A 24,271-nucleotide genomic window follows, 5' to 3' on the forward strand; every position below is an offset into this window, starting at 1 on the left:
ATAAATAAAATAAAATAAATAAAATAAAAAATAAAAATAAATAAAAATAAAATAAAAATTAAAAAATAAAATAAAATAAATTAAAAAATAAAATAAAATAAAATTAAAATTAAAAAATAAAATAAAATAAAAAATAAAATAAAATAAAAATAAAATAAATAAAAAATAAAAATAAAAAAATAAAATAAAAATTAAAAAATTAAAAAAAATAAATAATAAAATAAAATAAAAAAATAAAATAAATAAAAAAATAAAAATAAATTAAATTAAATAAATTAAAAATTAAAAAAATAAATAAAATATAAAATAAATAAAATATAAAATAAATAAAAAATAAAATAAAATAAAAATAAAAAATAAATTAAATAAAATAAAGTAATGAAAGTAATAAATCCAAAATACATATTTTCAATGTTATAAAAGAAATAAAATACCTGTGTTTTGCTGTATTTTCAATAATATTGTCGTTTTAATTGGTTGTTTTGGTTGTTCATCATCTGTGTTGTCCAATGTAGCTTCAGTATTCATAGGAGAATTCACATAAACTGCAAGAGGATAATAATAATAAATGCTAAATAAAATGAGAATAATTACTATTTTAAAAAAGCTTTAAAAAACATTATGAAGAATATAGACAATGAGCTCCATTTTCAATCCAACTTTTCAAAAACATGTTGAATTTCTCATTATCAAATGTAGGTGAATGCAATTCTCTGCAATATATGTGACACTGACATAATTTTAAAAATACTTTGTGCTTTTTATCATCAACCAACACCAGAGAGCCACAAAGCCAGTTCTGAACGACTCCCACAAGTTATAATTTTTTTTTTTTACTGTACAGTAGAGATAAACTGGTCCCAAATATCAAACTAGATAGGAGCAGGGTAACTTTTAATTGGGATTAACATATCATTTTTACTGGTCGTTGTGGCAATTAATAATTTGAAATAACTAGATATTACTAAAATCATGGATCAGAAAATTGCAGCCTATGGGCCAAACTTGCAGCAAATGACCTTATATGCCCAATGAAGCCTAAAATATTAACTATTTGGCCCCATACAGAAAAAGTTTGCTGGTTCTTGATCTAACCTGAAATTTGAAATATACAAGCAAAATATGATCACAAATTTGACCTTAAAACAACTCAATGTTAAGTAAGGCAAGCACATTATCTCATTTTACAGATGGAAAATAAAACCTGGGAAGTTAAGTGCACATTTGAGGGTCATGGGCGACAGATTAATAATTCAAATATAAGTTCTCTTTCTTACATTATGCTGACAATAATTTACATAGGTTGGCCTGGCTGAATTTACTTAATACCAATTGAAAACAAACTGAAATAGCCTTCGAGATTCCTTGTGCTAAAGAGTCTGACAGAAAATTCTAGTATGCGAAAAAGACGCAAGTGGGATTACTCCGGTTGACCAGGATGGAGGGCTCCTGGAGGCAGACGTCCTTCACCCTCTCAGAGGTGGCAGTGAAGTGCTATTCTACAGAACTCTAGGGAACTGCGTTTGAAAGCAATTACTTCATGATGTTCCCTTTATTTACAAAAAAAAGAGAAGAGAACCCCAGAGTGAGAGATAGTAAATACTACTGCTTAAATTCAAAGTAAAATAGCCTGTTGCTTCATATTTAAAATATCCTGATAGACGTGTGTGTATCACAATATACTAGCACAGACTCACAAGGATGACACATAAACTTATTGAAATAGATGTATTTATGATACTAAAATGGATGAAAGAAAAGGAAAATAACTGCCTACTTCATATCAATTTCCACAAAGAAAAAACTTTGCTGTCATTTTTGGAAATAATTCCAATTAATTATCTCATGAGAATCGGGGAATCACCATTCTTTTTTAACCTCTTCAAGCAAATAACTAAAGTACTTTAAAAACAAACACATACAAAACACTCTTCTCTTTTTTTCTACCCCCATATCAAATTAGTCACAAATTCTTATTATGAACCAGCTCTAGAACTATTCTATCTCCTATATTTCCATAGCTTCTAGTTTTCTTAATGGCTATAACACCATAACACCTTAGTTTTAGCCTATCAGCATCATTAGCCTGCATTAGTTTACTAGCTCCTAACTTTGTCTCTAGGTCTAAAAGTTGAATGGACAGTATATAACTTCATTCACATTCACATATGCGCATGCATGCACACCTTTGGTTTTTCTATTAGCAAATGTCACTGCTAAGAAGTTTTTCCTTTGGGTCACTAAAATTCTTTTATCATATAACAAATAAACAAAAATAATGGATGAGCATAAATTATACCTATTTGCTACAGGATTTTTTTTTACTTGAGTACTTGTATATAAAGAACACAAAAAAAGTTTTATTTATGATGATGTATTACTTACACATTTAATATTGATCTGTTATATGTAAAAATCATGCTCTAGTGGGTCAAATCCTCTGCATAAATAATTAACTTTTATAAAAAAAAAGACATCCCATTTCATTACTCTATTTCTTTAAATCTGTCACATAAAATCCTGTGATTTGACACAAATTCAAAATAATTTTATTGTGGCAGGGCATTTTTCAAGAATGAATAAGGCCTTGTCATAACAATTTATTTGTATTTGTTTTTGGTGGGGTTTGTAGGCTTTTAATTCAACTCTCAGACAGTTTATTTTACCAATACTTTAATGTTATCTGAAATTCAAATGCAAGTAACATGATTCAATAGGAAATTAGACCTTAACCATTCCTTAAAATCAAGTAATTTTAACTTCAGAAAAATCCCTAATTAATCATGTAAGAAAGCAATCTTCTTGAGCAACTAGCATCGAAAGAGAAAACAAGGGCCATGATGGATACATGCTAAGTGGTAGATGTGTTCATTTTCATTCCAAGCTATTGATAGGTAGGCAGGACTATTTTGAAGCTCAAAAAGAAATGTTGGGATGTGAACTCTTCGATTAGTTATCTTTTCCCCCATTCCTAATTCCTAAATTAATGAGGTTTCACTATAGTGACTTAACTATAAAAATCCATCTCCTGTATTATTTTTTAAAATAAATTATCAATGTTTAACCAAATAACAAAAATTAATTTCAGCTTAGATATCAAGATAGAATTCATAAAGATGAGTTTCATCAGATTTTAAAGGTGTGTCTTCAAATTTTCAGTCAATATTATGGTAAAGTACATCTAAATTATTAAGTTAATATCTACTAGGAGATGACTAGTAGATCTAAGAAATTTTAAAGCCACAGTTATCCCTCATCTTAAGTGAGTCATTTTGACAAACAAATTGTTCTCTATCCCTTATTAAGTCATTTAGAAGTATGTTATTTTAAGATACATACTTGCAAAACATGCATTTTAAACATAGCAACTACTTGGCAACTGTATTATAGAAGAGAAGTAATTAAATAACAGTCAAGTAAATGTTTTTCATCATAATTCAGGAGTCATAACTTTAGTCTTAATGCTAGTTAATATCACACTGCATTTAAGTATCTCTGTTTACAATGAATTTTCCCTAAGATTTTTTTACTAAATTTTCATATCAACCCAAAGAGAATTTGGAGTTAATAGAGGACTTATTTAAGATTTAAGGTTACACAGCTATAAGTGGTAGACCTGGACTCAGCTAAAATACTATTTTGGTAAAATTATACATCTAATATATTTTTTTGAATTTTTATAAAAGTCTGAGTCAAACTGATGACATATGCCAGAGAGTAAGATATCTAATGCTCCTCAAATATTTTTGAGAAAATTAACAAATGAATGGATGAATGAGTAAATGAACGAATGAGTAAGTGAATATAATTCTAAACCAATAGGGTATTTACATAAAAGCACTTCATTTTCCTACTAAGATATTCAAGTTTTTACTCTATCCCATATTTTGGGAGCGGCTTATTAAAAATACATTAATTACTCAAGCATTCCTTCTAATTCAACAAACACTTAATAAAACAAAACTAATATAATTCTAGACAAGTCATGCTCCTGGCCCCAATACATCTGAAGCCAGTGTTCAATTCCTAAAAGCATAGAATTACTTCTGTATTCATCCTTCAAAATGAACTCAAACATCACCTGTTCTGAGAAGCTTTCCCTGAATCCCTCTCAGGGACAGTGGCCGTGCTAAATGTTCTGATAATCCTCTATCCATTCCTCTAATACAGAACTAATCACCTTCTTTTAGAATAACTCATATCTCTGTATTTCCCTTTATATTGTGAGCTTCTTGAGAGTCAGAACTATATATCTGACCTCTAGAAGTCTAATACGCAATAATACATAATAGGAGATCAAAAAATAGTGATAGCTCAGTTGAGATTTATTTAAGTTTCAAAACATAGGGCAGAGTCCTAAAAGAATCACACCTACCATACTGAAATAGTGTCTTCAACACACTATGTAATACTTGAAAAATATAAAATATCATCTAGAAACTATGAGTTTGATACAGCATACACATAAGTATACACATCTAAACTTCCAAATTGCTGTTTTGTTTTCTTTGTCCTTACAATATTAAACTTTTCCTCAGTTAATCTACCTCAATACTAGCATAAAAAAAAGAAATATAGATAAGAAATAACTTTAAAATACAGTTTAAAACAGACAACCAAGTGCCAATATTAAAAGCTTATAAAAATTAAAAAACCTACAAAAAAAAAGACAAATATTTGTAGTCATCTAGGATTTTAAAAATTATTTTAAAATACTTCATAGTTACTAGTTTATACTAATATTTAACATGGCTCAAACAATGCCAAGGGTAAAACTTACTGAAGACAAACTGAGAAACAGAATTAAAATATATTTACTATACATATAAATGATAAAAATAATTCATCAAGGAATAGCATTTACATCTAATATAATAATAGAAAAGTATATTATCTTAAAGGTAAAAATAAGCCTTTTAGTTATTTGTAAGAATATTACAAAGAATTCAAAGAACCATTCAAAATAATGAGACTTTTAATATACTTGGAATTATACACTGTATTCATATTACAGAGCATCAGTTTATATAACAAGCATGTGCTTTCAGCTAAAATGAAACATAAAAGAATAAAAAATTTATAAATGGAAAGAATTTACTAAAATTAGAACATACTAATGTTAAAACTTTGTTACTATAGATTATAGTTTCTGATTGAATTTTTAACCAAATCACTGGAGACCTAAAAATTCTGATCATTAACCTTGATTAAATTCTTAGTTACTCATAGGACCTTGTTACATGCTCTGCATAATTAATAATGCATACACATACTATCTTTCAAATCAGACTACAGACTTCTTAAGGAAAAACTTCTGGTCATTGATTTGGATTTATCATATTGTCTTGAACAGAGCAAATGCTTAACAAATAATTGGTCAATATACATACTAAATGCTATAAACTAGAATTAATATTTCTGAGGTAACAGTGCTATGTATTATCATGTTTTAAATGTTCTACACCCCTTACAATGTTCTGAACTATTGAGCCATAGAGCTAGGATTATTAGACTTTTTTAAAATCTTCGTCATGCTCCGTGTAGTGCACTACACAAACCTTAAAAACTGTATGTCTGGGTAAGCATAAATTTGTAATTTTTAAGCATAAAATAAGTATGAAAAAAAGCTACAGTTCCAAAAAATGACCTATTCACTAAATGTCAGTAGGTAATACATATTTATGAATATCTATTATGTTTTAGACATGAAGCTCAGAGAAACAAACATTCTAGGTACTTACTTTCATAAATCTTACAGTCTATTGTCGAAGATTAACATTAAATATGCAACTGATGAGTTAAATAATTACAAGCATGCAAAAGAATATAAAAGAGCAGCACGAAACTACAATTAAGGGTAAAGAAGAAATTCATACAGTCTGGGCACATAAAAGTTAGTATGTACACAGGTTTTTAAAAAAGTCCTATTTAGTAACTTGAACACAGGATTGGTTTCTAATCGATCTTTAGACCCAATTCTAGGAGTGACAAAATTAGTAAACTGTTCATTTAACAAATATTTACTGAGCACCTATAATGTGTTATGACTAGGTTCTTAGTCAAGTGCTAGAAACACAGCAGTGAGCAAGAGAGGTACATAGAAGGTTCTATAGAAATAATAGCTAATATTATTATTAGTGTATTAGGATCAATTCTGGGTAATATATGTCAAGAAAGGCAAACTAGAGCATATTTAAAATAGTTTTCAATCTTCCTTTGGTCATCAACCCCTTAAAAGCTATAGATCTTTTCTATAGAAAAAATTAACCATTATTTTCAAGTAGTTTATGGATCTCTTGAAAGCCCAGCTATGGTCCCAAGGGTTTTGGACATCATAGGTTAAAAATTCCTAATCTAGAGGAAGGCAAACGAGGTGGTAAGAAAAAATGAGATTTGGAAACTATAATAAGGACAACAGTTGAAGGTTTACGGGAATATTTGGCTTTGAAATATTTAGAACATGACAATTGCTCTCAAATTTAAAGCATGGCCTCAATACCCATCTTTTCGGAATACTGAATTCAGTATTATAAGACAGAAGATGAACTAGATCACTTCTAATGATTCTCATGTAAAATTCATTCAGTTATCAAAATCAGAATGGGTCAAGGACTGTTGGTAGGTATTAGTAACGGAAAAGAATGTGTAAAATGAACAAAAATCTCTGCCCTCACGGTTCTGAGTTTGGTTGGTAGAGATATCATAATCACCAATATGGAAAACATCTTTCAGAAAGTAGCAAATGTTTTTACCAATCTACTTTCAAAATTTCTATCAATTAGGGACTATGCTATAGCTATACTTTTAAAAATATTAGTTTTCAAAACCTGAAACACAACTGCTCTTTTAACATCAGGTACTAAGCAATTTAGAGTATTTTTTTTTTCCTTTAAAACAAACCTACTAATTCCGCATCATGATTAATACTAATCTGGAGAAAATAAACCTGGTGGTCTTCAACTAACCCAAGGCTTTACTGAAAGATCTGAAATTCGCCAAATACTTAACGTGACTCACCATATTAACAAGAGAACCCTGAATCAAACACTCTACTCTTGTGGGGGTTGGCAATTACTTAAGTGACAAAGAAATAACTAAGAAACTAGAATTAGAAAAAGAACTTACACATTGCTATATTCTAATTTCATAAACATTTGTACTTAAAAAGTAACCTAAAGCCTTTCTTTTTTCTGTGATATCAGAAATTTCAAGATTGATAAATGGCTATGTATTCATAGCCATGATTTGCAAATAACTATTTTTGTCACATATTTTTAAATGCTTCAGAAAGACTGTCTGTCATACACATACACATTCATTTATAGACATGTTTTTATATTCTGCACTCACTAGAAACAAAAACAAAGCAAAGCAAAGCAAAACAAAAAAGAACAGCCTGGCAAAATGTAAGGTCAGATGCGAAAGTGATGGCTAGAGGAAGAAAACGTGTCACACAATTAGATAGTATGGCAAATCTATGCTCCGTAAATATAATTTGATCTAATTTTTGGAACTTCCCATTTCAGCTTAGTATCCCAATTATATGAAGGGGAAAGGAAAATAAAGGCAAAGAATAGGAAGAAGACATTTAATAAAGTATTTTTGAAAAACTGTGTAACATGATGCTTAACCAAATAATCAAGAAAATGAGTTTTGAGGATACTCTTCAATAAAATACCTTAAAACGATGTATTTCTACCCATTTAAGGCTAAACTTGTTCTATGAAGACCTACTTGCTATGGTGCAGTTTTCCAGGAAAATACTGACTCCATGTTTATACATCTAGAAATTAGACACATTTTTAAATGCCTCAGAAGTGTCAAACAGAACTAGCTTTAACAAAACCTAAAGACATGATATGTAAACTAGCTGTCTCATAGGTAATCTGAGCAGTAGTCTAATCAAGTTCTTAAATAACATCATATAATTACCCGTGTTCATTTCCTCTGCAATTTCCAAATCTTCTATCTGAATCCTATGATCCAACATCTCTATAAAATGGTCTCTGATTTCTTCAGCTGACTCATCGCCAAATTTATAATCACATAACATTACAGCAGATCCCGGAATGGGGACAAAAACTCGGTGAGGGAGGATGTGAAACTCTTTTTCAGAATCTAAAAGAAGAAACATTATCAATATTTAGATAGGTCTGTCACTGGTATTTGTGAGAGATATATATATGCGTGCACCCACACACACACACATACATGAAAGCATTATATACTAACAGAAATAAAACCTAAAAGGTATTTTCCTTTTCTAAGGAAAAATTGCTCTTACTGAATCCTGCTTTACTTCCAATACCCCTGGGCTCTGCAAAGAACCTAAATGATAGTCCTATGAAACATAAACCTATTACTGACTTCAGTGTCAGGATGTTGTTGATTACATATTCTTGTATTGCCCACCTTCCTATAAAGGAATACCCAGAAGAGAATTTTGGCCCCGGCCTCAGAAATTGTTTTTCCTATTTAACTTTACAATTAACGAATTTTATAAATAATTTTCCCTTCTTTGTGCAAGTTTGGAGCCAAATTGGAGGCCCTTTTACATCAAGTGTAGGGGATATAATAGCATACATTTTTTGTACAATGTGCGTACAAAATAATCTCACCACTGACTCCATCTGATTAGATGCTAATAGCCCCCTCTACCAAGCATGTGTAGAACATCAAAATACAAGTTTTGTATACTAACCTCACCTCCAACTCCACTTTGCTTTCTTTTCATGTTCCCTTTCCCAAGTTATTAGTAATACTTATTATTCGAATCATTACCCTTGATTAAATTCTTACTCTTAGGACTTTTACTTTCTTTGCAAAATTAATAATGTATACACATTCTACCTTCCAAATCAGGTTACAGTTTTCTTGAGGAAAGAAATCTGGTCATTGATCTGTATCTATTACATTGCCTTGAACAGAGCAAATCCTTATTAATACTAAATGCTATAAACAAATTAATATTTCAGTGGCCATGACTACTGCTACATATTGTCATAAACAATGTTAAATACTTTAAAAAATAATCTGGATCTAAATAAATAATGAATAACTGTTTCATTCTTCTTCGAATACTCACAAAGTAAAATACATTTCCCTCAATTTCTACCAGTCACTGCTCCCTGTAAATACGATTATTTTTGGGTTCAACACCATGATACTAATGAACTATTAACAAAGATAAAGATTTTGTATATGCAACAACATGGATGGATCTAGGAATAAATCAGACAGAGAAAGAAAAACATCATATGCTCTCACTTATATGTGGATTCTAAAGAACAAAATAAACAAACAAAACAGAAAAAGGCTCATTAATACAGAGAATATACTGATGGTTGCCAGATGGGAAGGGGGCTGGATAAAAAAGGTGAAGGAATTAAGAAGTACAAATTGGCAGTTACAAAATAGTCATGGGGAAGTAAAGTTATCATAGAGAATACAGTCAATAATATTATAATTACTATGGATAGGGCCAGATAAATACTAATCAGGGGGATCATTTTATAAATTATATAAATGTCTAACTACTATGCTATGTACATCTGAAACTAATATAATATTTGAATGTTAACTATAATTTAAAAATAACAAAATATAAATCAATCAATCAATAAATCAAAAAATGTTGTGCGAAAAATAACTTCTTTCAGCAATGGATATGATTTTAAAACCTACCAATGTAGACCAAGTGGAAAACTAGGACTCACTTTAACAGTAACCTACAATTCCCTATTTAGAAACTAGTGGTAGCTTTCTATAACTACAAACAGAAGATGAAGAATGTTTTAAGTGTCACAAAAAATGCAATACGTAAATTGTGTGTTCCTGCCAGATTCAACTTACTATTTTGTTTTTATATGACAACTAGAACAATGTTACTCTTTGACTAGACTGCCTCCTAGCTGTAAAATCTTATTACTGCAATTTGTACTGGAACATGTAAATTAGGAATTTTGAAATTAGGATTATTTTACTTTGAGCCACAGATTCTTGAAACATGTTATGTTCAAAATTTTCAATGAGGCTATAATACGTATGTATAACTGGCATGCAAAATTTATTAACTGTATTAACTCTAGCTTTGCCTAAAAAAGAGATAAATATGCATGCTATAAAGTCAAATGTTAAAAAAACTGGTTGCAATGGATTTAAACTACTCATTAAAAAGAAGTACTTATAATTTTCAAATTAAAAAATTAAATTAGCCAATTAGTGTCTAAATAAGACCAAGTTTTCTAGTTGGTCTGAGAGTAAAAATAGGAGGGGGTATTATCTTAAAAAAAAAAAAAAAATCTCACAAAGTATTCTAAGGAAGAATCCTTTAGAAATATTCCCACAGCAGAGTAACTAGGTCAACATTATTTGAACAAGTTCAAAAGAGAGAAAAAGTTAAATTTAAGCCAATATGATAAAAATTGGGTTTCTGTTGATCAAGAATAGTCTCCTAACTCATACTGAGATACTATAGAAACATTTGTAAAACAGGTGATATCTGATCTAACACTTAAAGGATAAGCAGACATTTGCATGAAGGGATGAGAAGCACCATCCAGAGAATGGAACCATGACCACAGGCAAAGACATTGCAGAAGTTCTGAGAGGACGAGTGGTGTGGATAGACGTAGATGTAGGAATGGAAGAAGGTAAGAGATTTCACAACTGATGACCTCCATTTTCACCAGGAGCAGGTCATCCACTGAGAGTTAAGTTGGGAAGAATGGAATAGAGGCTGGTAGGGAATAACGAAGGAGGTCTGGAATACCTCTTAAGGGAAAGATCACAATAATTAAAAAGAATGACTGGAGTTCTTATTTATTTATTTATTTATTTTACTGTCATGGAGGTATTAAGTTCTTTCATCTGGATAGCCAGAATTCAAAGACTGTGTTTACTTTAAAGATAAGGAATATAAAGTTAATATGCTCTTTGCAGACTTCCTGATGCATGCAAAAATATTCTAGTTCCGGTTAATTTCATGGCATATGTTCACATTTTACCATGCTACAAGATCTTACCAGTATTTAAGAAAGATAAGCTAAGTAAAATGAAGACTAAATATGAGATCTAACAATTTGATATACATGTATATTCAATTTCAAAATTTGCATTTATTTGTATTATTATTATACTTGCAATTTAGTCTTTAATTGCGGCATCTTAAGATACACTAACATGTTGGTAGAATAATTATCCTGTTACTAAAGTTTAAAATATATATATATTTACACTTGGATTTCTTTTTGAAATATAATGCTACACTTATCAAAAATTAAAGAATTTTAAAAACAACTATCATTCAATAATTCTCAAAAAGTAGCTACTGTAATCCCTGTTTTCCATGTAAGATAACAGATGTTTGATCATTTGCCTGAAGTCAGTCCTCTAGTGGCAAAGTAGGCAGAGAATCCAAGAAGTTCAGTCTTTGCTCTTTCCACTGAATACACGGCCTATTCTTGTCACACAGGCCTCAAAGGCCGCTTAGTTAGTAAAATATATTTTTTCATTTTTAAGAAATTTAGTATTAGGTGATAACATTAACTTCTAATACATTAAATTTAATGTGTAATGATCACAACTACAATTAGAAGTAATTAATTTTACTGACTGGACATCTGCAAAAATTTCAAATACTAATTCACTTACTATAAATAATACCAAGACAGTCATACAATACCATTTTCATGAAGCATTTTTAAATGGAATAGAGTATTTCACTAATGTGTGTGATAAGGTATATCTTTGGCATTAATAGTGGCTATATCTCCATGTCCCTGAAAATCCTAAAATTCACAGTTCAGTTGTGGCTCAGCAAGTAAAGTAATTAGTATTTAACTCAAGAGCTCTACCATACATACAGCCAAGGAGCAAAAACGAAGCCACAATGAGATGAGGCTGCTAGGCTGTCTGGGTAGCTAAGCAACCGGGTTTCACATACTTGCCGAAACAAAAGTCTCAATCCAATTGCTACATGTACAATATTCAAATTAACTTTTCAGCAAAGCTATACATTATTAATGGAGTACAGAAAGGACAAATGTTAAATCTGGCAAATTCCAGGAATCTATCTTACCAGGAATATAAAAAATATTAGGATCAGTCCACAAAACCTAATATACTGGCTATCAGTAGTACTAAAAGAAGATAGAACTATATAGTGGAGCTACTATTTCTTCTATATAAACATAAAAATATTCCCTTCACAAGCTGATATATGTCTCAATTATGTACATATTCAACTGTGATTTACAAATTCACTCTCATGTAAACAGTAGGAAGGTAGAGATGAATGTGTAGCTTCAAAAAACATACTCGATATTATAATTTTCTTTTTGAGTAAACAAAAATTATTTTTAATACGAATTACTGAAATGGTATAAATTGTTTCCCAATAGATAAAATAGTTATAAAAGATTAAGATACCATAACCCTGCCTTTTTAAAATCTAAAAGTCTGTTAGAGTAATAGATAAAAAAGTCTAAAACTAGTATACGAAAAAAATTTGTTAAGAACAAGAGATCAATTGCATGTATACTACAAATATCAATTAAAGAATCAACTATATAATGCTCAACATTAATATTTTGATTATGAATAAAATCTTGAAAAAAACTCAGATAATAATTTAAAAATCAGCTTTAAAATATTAACACAGTTTTCCATTCTGGCAGAAATTCACGCAGAATTTATTTTTTAAATCCTCCCAGAAATTGTTAATTGTTGGCAGATTTGCTAATGCAAGGTGTTCACAAACTTTTTTGGGGGCAGCAACTAAAGAAATGTTCATTCAATAAGAAAAGAAAAGATAACATATTGTTATTAAAGACATAGTAGTTATAAAAGATGACATGACTATTATATTGTGACGTCTTATCAACTGAATACATGAAAAAAAGTACTTCATTTTATACTCATAACTTTTTTTTCTGGAATTTCATTCATGAGCAGATCCTCAAATAGTATTTCACAACGATCGGCAACTGTATTCAATATATCTCTCTTCACTGCCTATGGAAAAACAAAAACAAATCACAATAAGAAATAAAATTCTTTACTTTAGATTTTCATTATTTTATTAGCAAAAAACCCTCATATAAAAAACCCTCCCTTTATAACTAGGTCCACTAAAATAACTGGTATATCATTCTTTTTTTAATGTCCATTTATTTAACATGCTTACTAATATATTCATAGTTCAAAAGCAAATCTGCTGACTTCATCCAAAGAGTAAATTAAAACCAAATAAATAAATTTTGTTTCTAAACAAATAATACTAGTGTTCCAAATTAGGAAATGTATAACTCTGACAAAAGTGCTAGTTATCATTTTTAAAATTTCTGTATTACATAGATTACAGAACTCTACCTAATAATTCTTCCTATAATGAATACTATTCCTGTTACTTAAAAAGTTCGATTTTTAAATCAAAAGAAATGATTTCAAATACACTAATATGTACCAACTTAATACATGTGCATATCATTTTAAAAAGGGCATAGATATTTTATGCATGAAAATCTTGGAACCAAGCACATGATTTAATTGGACTGCGCAACAGATTGGGATTTTATTGGTAAAAATCAAATTAATAATCATGAGATCTGAGAAAAATTAAATAAATAAACTTTTAGGATTTCTGAATAGTTATGTTAACATGTCTCTATCTTTCATATACCGGCTCTGCCTGTTGTACCTGCACAGCGTCTTTAACCTTGGGCTTATTGCTGTGAATATAAGCTCTGCATTTCACAGCACCCTTAAGGTTCACGGAGCCGCTGCAAATCTGGACAGTGGCCGTGGATCTGTGGTCGGAATTCAGAAGCTGAAAGATAGAGGAACAGCATTAAGACAAAGGATACTTTTAAAATCAAAAGGAGAAAAACAACAGATTAAAAATACTTTTAAGGTATTAAGAGAAATTGAGAACTTATGTTGAGTGTCATAAATCCAACTGAAAATTTATAATGCTCTGTTGCTAAACATAGAGAAGGAAAAAAAGAAATTAAAACATCCTCATAAACCTGTTTTATTCAGTTAATATACAAGTCCTGACAGTATTTCTCTGTTCCAACAGTTCCTATATAATATTGAAATGAAAAGTGTTCTAAAAAGATAGTCATACTTTCTATCCTGTCTGTTCTCAAGGATAATTTCAAGCAGGAATAAAATCAAAAGTATGCCTACTTTTCATTCTTCGAATTATCCAACTTTTTATTTCTGAAGAGATGTATAATTTAACCACACAAAAATATAAAATTTGCTAATACAGTGTGATTTTTATCAAATCAGTGGAGATATTAATCTACTTCAAATTAAGCATATGACAACTCTTGGCAATCTGTGCATACATCTTTTACCTTTAAATTATGAATTACAACTTTGCTCTTAAAGAAACACACAACCCAAAATATCATATATATGCATGTACACACATGTAGGTATGTATATATGTATGTTTACATATATATATATACACACATATATTTAATTGCTATCTACTTTTATGCTAAAATTTTAATAGCCTTGGGCCAAAAGATCGAAATAGGTTTTATTAAAATAATGTTTCTTGGACATTTTTTTAGTCTCTTTCAGATCTAAAATTCTTTGACTCTCCAAGTATAAAAATAAAAAGAGAAACAACTTAATTATGGTTATTCTAAGAAATAACGTATTTTAAATCAGTAGGATTTTAAATATTTACCAATTGCGTTAGCACTCTGACATCTAAACAATGACTAGTCGCTTGAGCATTTCCTCTAGAAGATTTTTTCTGGGGAAAAAAAGTTAAAAAAATATATTACTGAGATTGGAGTGGAATATATAAGACAATTCAGGGACTACTCTACATATACTAAGTAACTTAGAGGGGAAAATGTATTATTTTATTTTAGATTTTTCTATGGATATGTTACTTTGTGTATTCTCTATCAGTTTAATGTGTACTCTTAAAAACCATTAATTCCCTGCTTTTGGTGTTCTAAAGCAAGGATTGGCAAATTATGGTCTATGAGTCAAATCCAGATTGCCATCAGCCTTTATAAACAAAGTTTTATTGGAACAAAACCAAGATCATTCATTTATATATTGTCTGTGGCTGCTTTCATGCCACAACATCAGAGCTAAATCGTTGCAACAGGGACCATATGGCTGCAAAGTCTAAAACACTTACCATGTCTTTTTATGTAAAGTTCATTGATCCTTCCTCTGAAAAGAGAGGTCACCAGTGTTTCTCTTCAGATCAAAGCTATTTGAGAAGCCTGTACTGACTCTTCCAATAACATGGCCAAACTTAATCTTTAAATGGCTATCATGGCAGAATATGTGCCTTTAGTTTTAAGTAAGCGGTTTACAATTTGGAAATTAGATGGAAGTTTAGAAGGCATTCCCTTCTTCAAGTTTCAGGATTCCAATTATTTCAGAAATAATCTTCCATCATTTTGAGAAAAACATTTGCCCTTTACTTTAAAAGACTTTAGAAGTAAATAGATGAAAACTGTTTTCATGAAGGCAAGAACTAAAGAACTAAACTCATCTTTTATTTTTCCTTAAGCACAAATAATTTCTTAAGATGATTTTCTCTTAACTCACCTGACCTTCTAAAAGGTCACAATCTTCAGCTTTAACTTGTCCATTAATCAAATAAACACCGTTTTCTATTTGCTTGGCCCAGCGTGTAAGTCCATTCTTAAAAGAAACACAACATGGATATCTTTCAGATATAAAACTATCTCAGTTAAACACTCTAGATTCTACTTTTTCACCTAATACATTGAAATGGTAAAAATCCATAAGTATCAGTAATGTGGTATTTAAACTCAGTCTTATTAACAACAAAATAGTATATCCCCAATTTTTGGCATCTTACCAATACTTAATAATAGTTTTTCTAATCTTTATCCTAAATTAATATTCATATCATAGACTTAGGAAACTTAATAACTACATGACCACAGTCAAATAAAATTCAATAATTCCCATTAAAAAATGTGAGAAAAGGGAAAGAGCCTCAAACATAAATAAAGCAGTATTAAAGAGGAAAAAATAAGCAAGCTCCATGCTCCATTTGCCTCAACAGAAGAAGAGAAATGGCATTTCTATAAAGGACCAGAAAAGGGAAAACAAAACTAAAAACCAAAAGAAAGCAAAAGACCAATGTATCTTCTCACATAATTATAATTTACATAACAATATTTAACGATATGCAACTATAGGTTAATTAACACATATTTATAGAGTACCTAATATGCTAAATACATTAGTATTATGACATTGTCCCACCTCTAAATTTCTAATCTGCCTAGGGTAATAAATTAGTTACCTATAACAATATCATAATTAAAATGCAAATTTTGAGAATTATAAAATAAACGACACACTCAGAACAAAAGCGGATTATCTATTCAGCAATCACTAAAGAAAACTCGTTTTACCCTGATACCTTTGTATTTTTCTCCAGAGGATAGCTGACAGAAGCAGTGGACAGCGGGATGTGAATATTAACATGAACTGTACACTCTAAAGAAATCCATGAAGTCGACAGTCCATTTTGATACTTCCAGTCTGCTGGTTTTGCTGAACTCTGTAGCAGTGAGGAAGGGGGAACAACCATAAAACATGTAATTTAGGTAAAATACGCAGGTCAATAAAACATCATAATATAAACGATGTAATAACTCACACGAGCTGATAGCTAATATATTTGACCAAATCCTTTATTTGAAGGGCAATAGGTTGAAACTAAATAAAAATAAAGCATGCATGTAAATTCAGAAACCTTCAGAATACTGAACTTGGCAGCTCCCTTCCCCCAGAGGTAGGCTGAAAAAGGATCAGATTGTCCATGTTTAGAATTCTGACAAGTCCTCTGGTCCTCTAGTTCTCATCTGTAGTTTCAACAGTGTCAGTTCAGAAGCTTCTGATGTGAAACAAATAATTACTGAGAGACCACTAGGAGTCAGACATTCTCCCTTCTGCTCCACTCTTGCAAACAGAATACTGCAAAGTTACTTTTTCACATTGCTTTAGACACCGTAGTAAAATGTTAATATGGATTCTGCTGAGTCCAGGTAGCTTGCTTACCAGGCACTGCAGCTACCAAAAGCCCACATACTTTTACTACCAGTCTCTCAAATATAATACTAAACACATAAACAAGGCAGGGGGAGCTTAACACAAAAAGTTTCGCAATTAAAAAAAAAATTTTCCTTGCCTATAATGAAATTACTTATATTTCAAAATAAAAAGCTACAGGCGGTTGTGGACATCAGTAGCAAGTTATAGTATTGCAAACTATTAAAAATAAATAAAGAACTAAATTTTATTTTAAAATTAGTTTGCAACACAGAAAAATCTTTAAAAAGCAATTTTTCTTACCTTGGGATCATGGACATCGTAAGTTCGACAAAATATTCTTTACTAATTAAGGAATGAAATGATCAAAATAGAATTCTTGATAATCAAAAGAAAATAATCAGTAAAATTAAAGTGCATGCATCCAAGAGTTTACATGAAATCATACCACTTTATACACTTAAAGATATATATGCACATATATGTATATATATGTTTGCATATATGTGGTGTGTGTGTATACACACACACACACACACACACACACACATGATCATAGTTCTTATGGTGCTTTAAACTATTTCCCACTGCTTATAAATTCTGCTAATCACAATTAATAGAATGAAAGCATTTGCAAAATTTTCCTCAAATATACACACCCTCTATAACAAATAGAAGTACTAATTTGGATGAAGTTAAGCCTAAGAATGTTTATTGGGTCAAACATCCTATACATGTACTTTCTAGTTAAATATTAAAGGAGTTAAAAGCCCCTCTTCTGCAGGAATGATCGCTTCTTGAATTTTTTTTTTCAAGTCCTAATTCATCGATTGGGACCTTGCAATGCTTTATTCCCCCAGAAAGGATACCTCTTGCTTGGGAGGTGCTCTTGCCCTGGCAAGCTGTAGAGGAAAACGCTAAGGAGGCCCTATAACAGGTTTTTAGTGTCACTTGATCTTGGCCAAAGACATAAACATTTCTTGGAAGACCTAACTCTACAGCTCAGTGTACCTGTGCTTTGAATTAAACATTTTATCTACAGCAATTGTTTACAGGTGAAACTTTAGCATAATAAAAGTATTACTTTGCCTAAACTGTCAAGTTGGACCTACCTCTCTGCAGGGGACCTATGGTGCTTCACTCTTCAGGGGTAGAACTGATAAAGAGTGCAGCATCCCCCGGTCCTTGCCACCCCTCTCAAACCCTTTTCAACCTTGAGATATGATTAACAGCCATTATTACTATTATTATTGGTAATTCCAAGTATGCATTATTTATAGAAAAACTTACAAACTATGCCTATTTTTTTAAAAATGATTTAAATAAACGTTTGGGGGAAAAACTTGCAGGAACATTATTTTGGTATAGTATACTTTAAAACATAAACACCTAAATAAAAGATACTTTTTTGTAGAAGAGCAAAGGTAAAGTGTTACTCGTTCCGAGACTTCCTCCTCTGTGAAATTCCACAGTCTCTTCTTATTCAAAGATTTTTCCACAGCAAACACTAGCTGAAAGAGAGGAAAGTACACACCAATTAAATGCAAAATGAAAGAAGAGTACAGAAAAGGACAATTACAATGTCCCTCAGCCCCCTTGCTTTAAAATTCCATGATTCTATCATTAAATTTCCTTTTCTTCAAAAGAGAGAAACTAATTATTAACCATTTGAATTTCATTTTTAGGGAAATAGGGCAATTGGGTTTTAAATAGAAAAAGGTAAATTCACTGTCATTAGGATCAACTGGACATGAAAAATCAATTTTGGGTAATTAACATTTAAGTGAAGTACAGAATAAAGACTATTTTAATGAGAATGAGAAATGACAAGCGATTTTTAACCTACAAAAATATATGGTGACAGAAAGAAATCTTAACTATGGGAGGTGAACACACAACGTAAATATATATATGCCTTACTGTTAAAATATTAAGCTGAAATTTACCAGATTTTGTTAACCAATGTCATCATAAAAATAAATAAATTAATTAATTTTTTAAAAAGGAACATGTCACCCATTTGGCATTTCTTAAAGTCAAAAAGATATAAGAAAATATATAAGAACATATAAAATATAGAAATAAAATAAAAATGAAATCAAATCAGAAATAGTAACAAATTTAAGCCAGAAATCAGAATTATAAAAATGCATATTTGATATGGGGAGGAGTCATAAATTTGACTAAGCTTTCTAACAATGATGTCCACAGAGAAACCTAATCTGTTACCAAATTCACATGGTTCATAAGCTGAAAACACTTGATCAGAGGGGCACAACTTTCTTCATAACGATATCAAAAGAAATTTCTTCGAAGATAATGTTATATAAAATAACAAAGTTCTTAACAATGACCTTATTATGGAAAATGCTAACAAGTTTTATTAGATTATTTCTCATTGTGTCCCTGAATGTAGACCAGTGGAAACAAACTTAGATAACTGAAACTCAGTAATTTCTGAAATACAACATTTCTAGTCTTATATGTTTCTTAGGAACTAAAGAGATACAAAAGGAAAAAAAAGAAGGTCCTGACTGTATCTCTCTAGGACTAAGCCTATATCCACCCCATTCAACTTAATACCAACCATAAAAGGATGCACAACTAATGCTATTAAATATATATTTAAATTCTATTTCAAAATGCCACGGAGGATGAATAACTGTGAAATGTAAATTTTTTAAAAATAGAAAAGATGGCGGAAGTTTGAAAAACTTGCTAGGGGAGGAGAATATCTCCTTTTTCCTCCCTTATTCGCTCAGGCACAAATATCGAAGGTTTGAGGGTGAGACATTTGATAGAAAAGGTTATAAAACTGGAAGAATCTGTAGCATATGGGATTCTCAGCTGCATACATTTTTACGACAAAAAGTTTTGGGGGAATTCTATGGGGTTTTGTACTTTTCAGGATTATGGGGTCCCCTTCTATCTCGGGGTGAGAAACAACTTTTTAAAGGCTCATCTGGATCTTCCGTACTAAAAGAGCTGAAAAGAGCTGAAAGGTAGCTGTGGCGTTTGCTTTAGGTTTAGGCTTAAGGAAAAAGCTTGTAGACCTTCAAACTTACTTCTAGACTATGGTACCTAACTTATTGATGTAAGAATAAAACAAACAAACAATACAGGATTCATGATAGATACTCTGTCTAGGAATAAAAAATAAGTATCTAATTGTTGCTATTTTATGATTTAGTCTCAGAATCTTGAGAGAATTGAACAGGTAAAGAATTGTAAAACTTATTAATTTCGCATTATAGCAATCACTTGGAACTAAATGGAGGTTTATTTAGCAGAATACTGCCATTGTACAACCAGTTAAATCACTATAACTTATTTCATAATAGTAGAAAACTACCTCTAAAATGAAGACCATTTAAAAATACATAGAGCTTTGACTGAAAATATAAATACTGGCATTTACTATACATAAGATACCAAACAAGTGGGTGAAAAAGCTGTTTCAACATCATCTTAACATAAAGTATTATGGAACACTATCTCTAGGATCACTGTATATATGTATGACCAATTAAAATAAGATATAATTTAGTATCATTGTATATATGTATAAGCAATTAAAATAAGACGTAACTTTGGTCATATTAAAAATTTTGGTATTTGAGACTTACTCTGCGCAGGGCATTTTGAAAATCATTTCCCATTTCTAAAGCTGTAATAATAAATACTCCAAGAACTAAAAGTCCTCCTGGTAGCATTCTGGATACCTAAAAAATAGAAATGTAGTGTTAGCTAACATAAGCATTTGGCATTATATGCAATCCTTTTGAGAAATTAAATCTTAAATGAGCGAATATCTACTAAGGACCAACTATATGCACAGCATTGAGGTAGGGACTTTGAAAAATCAGTTAAAATACTAAGAAATGGATGACAACCAAGATGAAAGGGGTGTCATTATGTACATGGTCTTCCTAGAATGTCCTGAACTTTTTACCCTAATAAATAAAACCATTTAATATGACGCCCTTTAGCTACATCAATAAACAAACTCCTGTTCCTCATGAAATCAAAGACTAAAACATCTTCTGGAATTTTTTCAATGGCTTTTTTATCAGCTACGTAAAATACCAATTTTGTCTTAGACTGGTATTTCAGACTCTCTAAAATCTGCCTAATCTGTTACTCAGAGCCTCATTTGACACTACTTTAAAATATTCAACAATCAACAGTTTCTCACAGTTCTCCACACACATGCTTAGGCTTTCTAACTTTCTACCCTTACTCAGGCTGTTCCCTCAGTCTGAACTGACTTTCTCTTATACTTCTACATATCTGACTCTATTGAATAGTTCAGAGCAAGCTTGAGGAGGCTGCCTTTCCCGATCCTCTGTTCTCCAAACTGCTTATCGCACGAGCCTGTATTACAATTATCTGGGTACCTTACTAGTTGATCTGGGAGCTCCTTAGGGAAAGAAAAATTCTCAACTACCTTTATATTCCTATAATATTTAGCAGAATACTAGAACCTAAAATTCGAACAGGGAACCTGACTTGAAATTCCATTGGTTCCTATTGTTTAGATTTATTTCAAATTTTTAAACCCTTTATTGATGTATTGGGCATTTATGTTATTCTTAATTTTCCTTTACTTTAAAATAATATTGATTAAAAATCCTGGCAAGTCTTTCAGTGTTCACAGAATTATTTGCTTAGGATAAATTTCACGAGGTAGACTACTAGGTTAAGAAGTTACCATATTTTTAAATTTTTGATACAGACTACCAGTTTGTTCTCTATAATGTCTGTTATTTCTTTTCACATGACTGTGGCTAGTTCTTACTGCCACAGGGATTTCTTCCTACCATCTATACTCAGAGATAAAAGTGCTCTGGGTGTCTTTTGTATACTTAATGTATAAGCAAACTGATCATAAAATTAAGTGTTCCAAAAACCAGATGCCATAGTCTAATCCATAAAATATCTGCATTGTATTGGCTGGTGTTCCCTCTGACTTCATAAATTCTACTTATTATAGTAACACAAGCTTGACATATAAACGAAGAATAGTTTTCATATTTAGCATGGGGCACCTGCAAATTTTTTCAAAATCACAAACATAAAAGTAATCATTTTTTTCTAGAGGCAAAAATGTTAACCCATTTTGCTATATAAATTTTATGTTTGTGTATGTGTAAATACACACACACACACATATATATACACTTATGTATATAATATACATCTCTCTACATATATGTACATATATATATTTACAAGCTCTTGGGAAATTTGTTTAAAATATTTAATATTTTTGTTAGAAAATGGTATTAAATATTTCTTGGATTTTTTAAAGTAACTAAATAGCATCCCCCATCACAAACACATACATACAAACACCAATAAGCATGTGTGTGTTTAAGAGTTAAAGTTGATTAGAGAAAAGAAATAATTCTACATTTACCTTACTCCAACACTCTTTATTAGATGATACAATCCATTCAATAACTAGTTTTAAGTGAATTCCCTCATCATTCATTCACCTACCCCCAAATCTGTTTCCTCCCCATGGGATGGCGATGCCATCTTTCTAGATGCCCGGGCTAAACACCTGAGCAATCTTTCGCTGCTCTCTCACGACATGCCCTCACGTCCACTCTGCTTGATCACCAAACAGTCTTGATACTAACTGCTCCTCTGAAATGTTCTGGCAATGAAGTTTTAGCTCACTGCATTAGTTTGTTAATGCATTCATTTATCTGATAGTTTGGATCTCTCCTTATAAACCATGAAAATACTGTGCTTGGCACTGAGGATACAGCCATGAAAAAACTGATGTGACCCCTGTCCTCAGTGCCTATATTAAATCTGACCAGAAATTACATTATCGATAACTAGTATTATTTTAAAGTAAAGAAAAACTGGAAATAAGCTAAATGACCAATAACAAAATATATCTTAAAAAGTATAATGGATAAAGGTTGACAATGGAAAAGCACAGCATATAAGATCAAAACGTAAGAGTCTCTGTGTACGAATTCTAGTTCCACCATTCATTGTTACTTCAAGTAAGAGAAATGCAAGTTTTGAAAACCTAAGAATGTGTAATCTGAAGTCCTTATCTAGTAACCTGAAGATAAAGGGTGTTTATTTTGTCAGTCAATAAATACACACTTAACTATATAAAGAGAAGAAGGCGACCTGGTTTGCATGTTCTGTGGCCCATTCTTCATCCAAGTTATCCAATTTTGCTTTGGGATGTTTGAGGTTTTCATTTTGTTCCTCTTTGGGTGGTGTTCTAGTGGCAAGGATCACATAATCCTTTTGTGAAGAAGACTTAAAAACAAATTAGAAAAGCTTATTAGAGTGACGTCTGATTGAGGAATGTAAAGTTCTTAAGACATGTAAAAACTGAGCAATATCTATAGCAGATTAAATTGTTAATACCTATATTATAATGAAATCTACTGGAAATCCAGTTTTCATGTGCAGCCTTACGATACTTCCCTCACATGTTATCTCTGAATATATTTAACATCCATCCCTTATTTATTTGGACGTCAAAATGTGACTTACAAAGTGGTCATTAAAAACGACCACTGGATGAGTGAGTGAACTACATTTAAACGAAAAGATAATGAATATGCTTGGTCAACTTTCTAGTTATTACATTTATTTCCTAAATAATTTGAAAAGACTGGATGGTTCAGCAAATACAAAAACAACAAATGAAATAAAGCAACAAATGATCTTGAGCATCTCACTTTTGCTGAAATGACGATAACAGGGAAATTGCACGTGTGTCCACAGAAAAACAAAGGGGATGCGAGACACATAATTTAAGTAACATCAGATTTATGTTCCTCAGTTTTAATAGCAGTTAAATGGTAACCAAAGGTGGGAAATCCAAAGACAAATTTAGGGATTATTTAAGAGCTGTTTCATTTTAGTGAAAGTTTCCTATAAAAAAGAGTAAAAATAAGGGTGATAATACAAGTTAGCATGGTGTCATCCTCATATATGACCTGAAATTCTCATTATTAGTAGCATCCTAGAATAGAAAATAACGATAAATTACGTCTCCAAAGGTTATTCAGAGAGTTCCATTTACATGCATACAGAAAAAGGTCAGCGTTGATTTAGAAAGCTCTTCTTTTCATAAAATCTGTAACTTTGAAAAGAAAAAGAAACGAACCCTAGGAGTAGGAAACAGATAAGCTTAAGGGAAAGGAGAGAAATT

General features: G+C 30.9%; 1 protein-coding gene across 6 annotated transcripts in view; it reads right to left on the bottom strand.

Annotated features, from left to right (window-relative positions):
* Nucleotides 1-24,271, bottom strand: part of ODR4 (odr-4 GPCR localization factor homolog) — a 44,654-nt gene that overhangs the window by 16,054 nt on the left and 4,329 nt on the right. For 3 of the 6 annotated variants that reach the window (XM_036234513.1, XM_036234512.1, XM_036234511.1), the window contains 12 exons: nt 23,233-23,367; nt 20,703-20,798; nt 18,481-18,587; nt 17,946-17,978; nt 17,380-17,416; nt 16,445-16,585; nt 15,595-15,690; nt 14,708-14,776; nt 13,700-13,828; nt 12,924-13,014; nt 7,933-8,118; nt 435-545 (listed from right to left, as the gene is read on the bottom strand). In XM_036234513.1, the coding sequence (XP_036090406.1) occupies nt 435-545; nt 7,933-8,118; nt 12,924-13,014; nt 13,700-13,828; nt 14,708-14,776; nt 15,595-15,690; nt 16,445-16,585; nt 17,380-17,416; nt 17,946-17,978; nt 18,481-18,587; nt 20,703-20,798; nt 23,233-23,367 (1,231 nt within the window). Of the gene's footprint in view, nt 1-434; nt 546-7,932; nt 8,119-12,923; nt 13,015-13,699; nt 13,829-14,707; nt 14,777-15,594; nt 15,691-16,444; nt 16,586-17,379; nt 17,417-17,945; nt 17,979-18,480; nt 18,588-20,702; nt 20,799-23,210; nt 23,368-24,271 lie in introns of those variants that run through there. The other 3 variants (XM_036234514.1, XR_004955132.1, XM_016166457.2) reach the window with 3 other exon arrangements.

The sequence above is a fragment of the Rousettus aegyptiacus genome, unplaced genomic scaffold, assembly GCF_014176215.1.
Source record: "Rousettus aegyptiacus isolate mRouAeg1 unplaced genomic scaffold, mRouAeg1.p scaffold_m13_p_17, whole genome shotgun sequence".
Taxonomy (NCBI): Eukaryota; Metazoa; Chordata; class Mammalia; order Chiroptera; family Pteropodidae; genus Rousettus; species Rousettus aegyptiacus.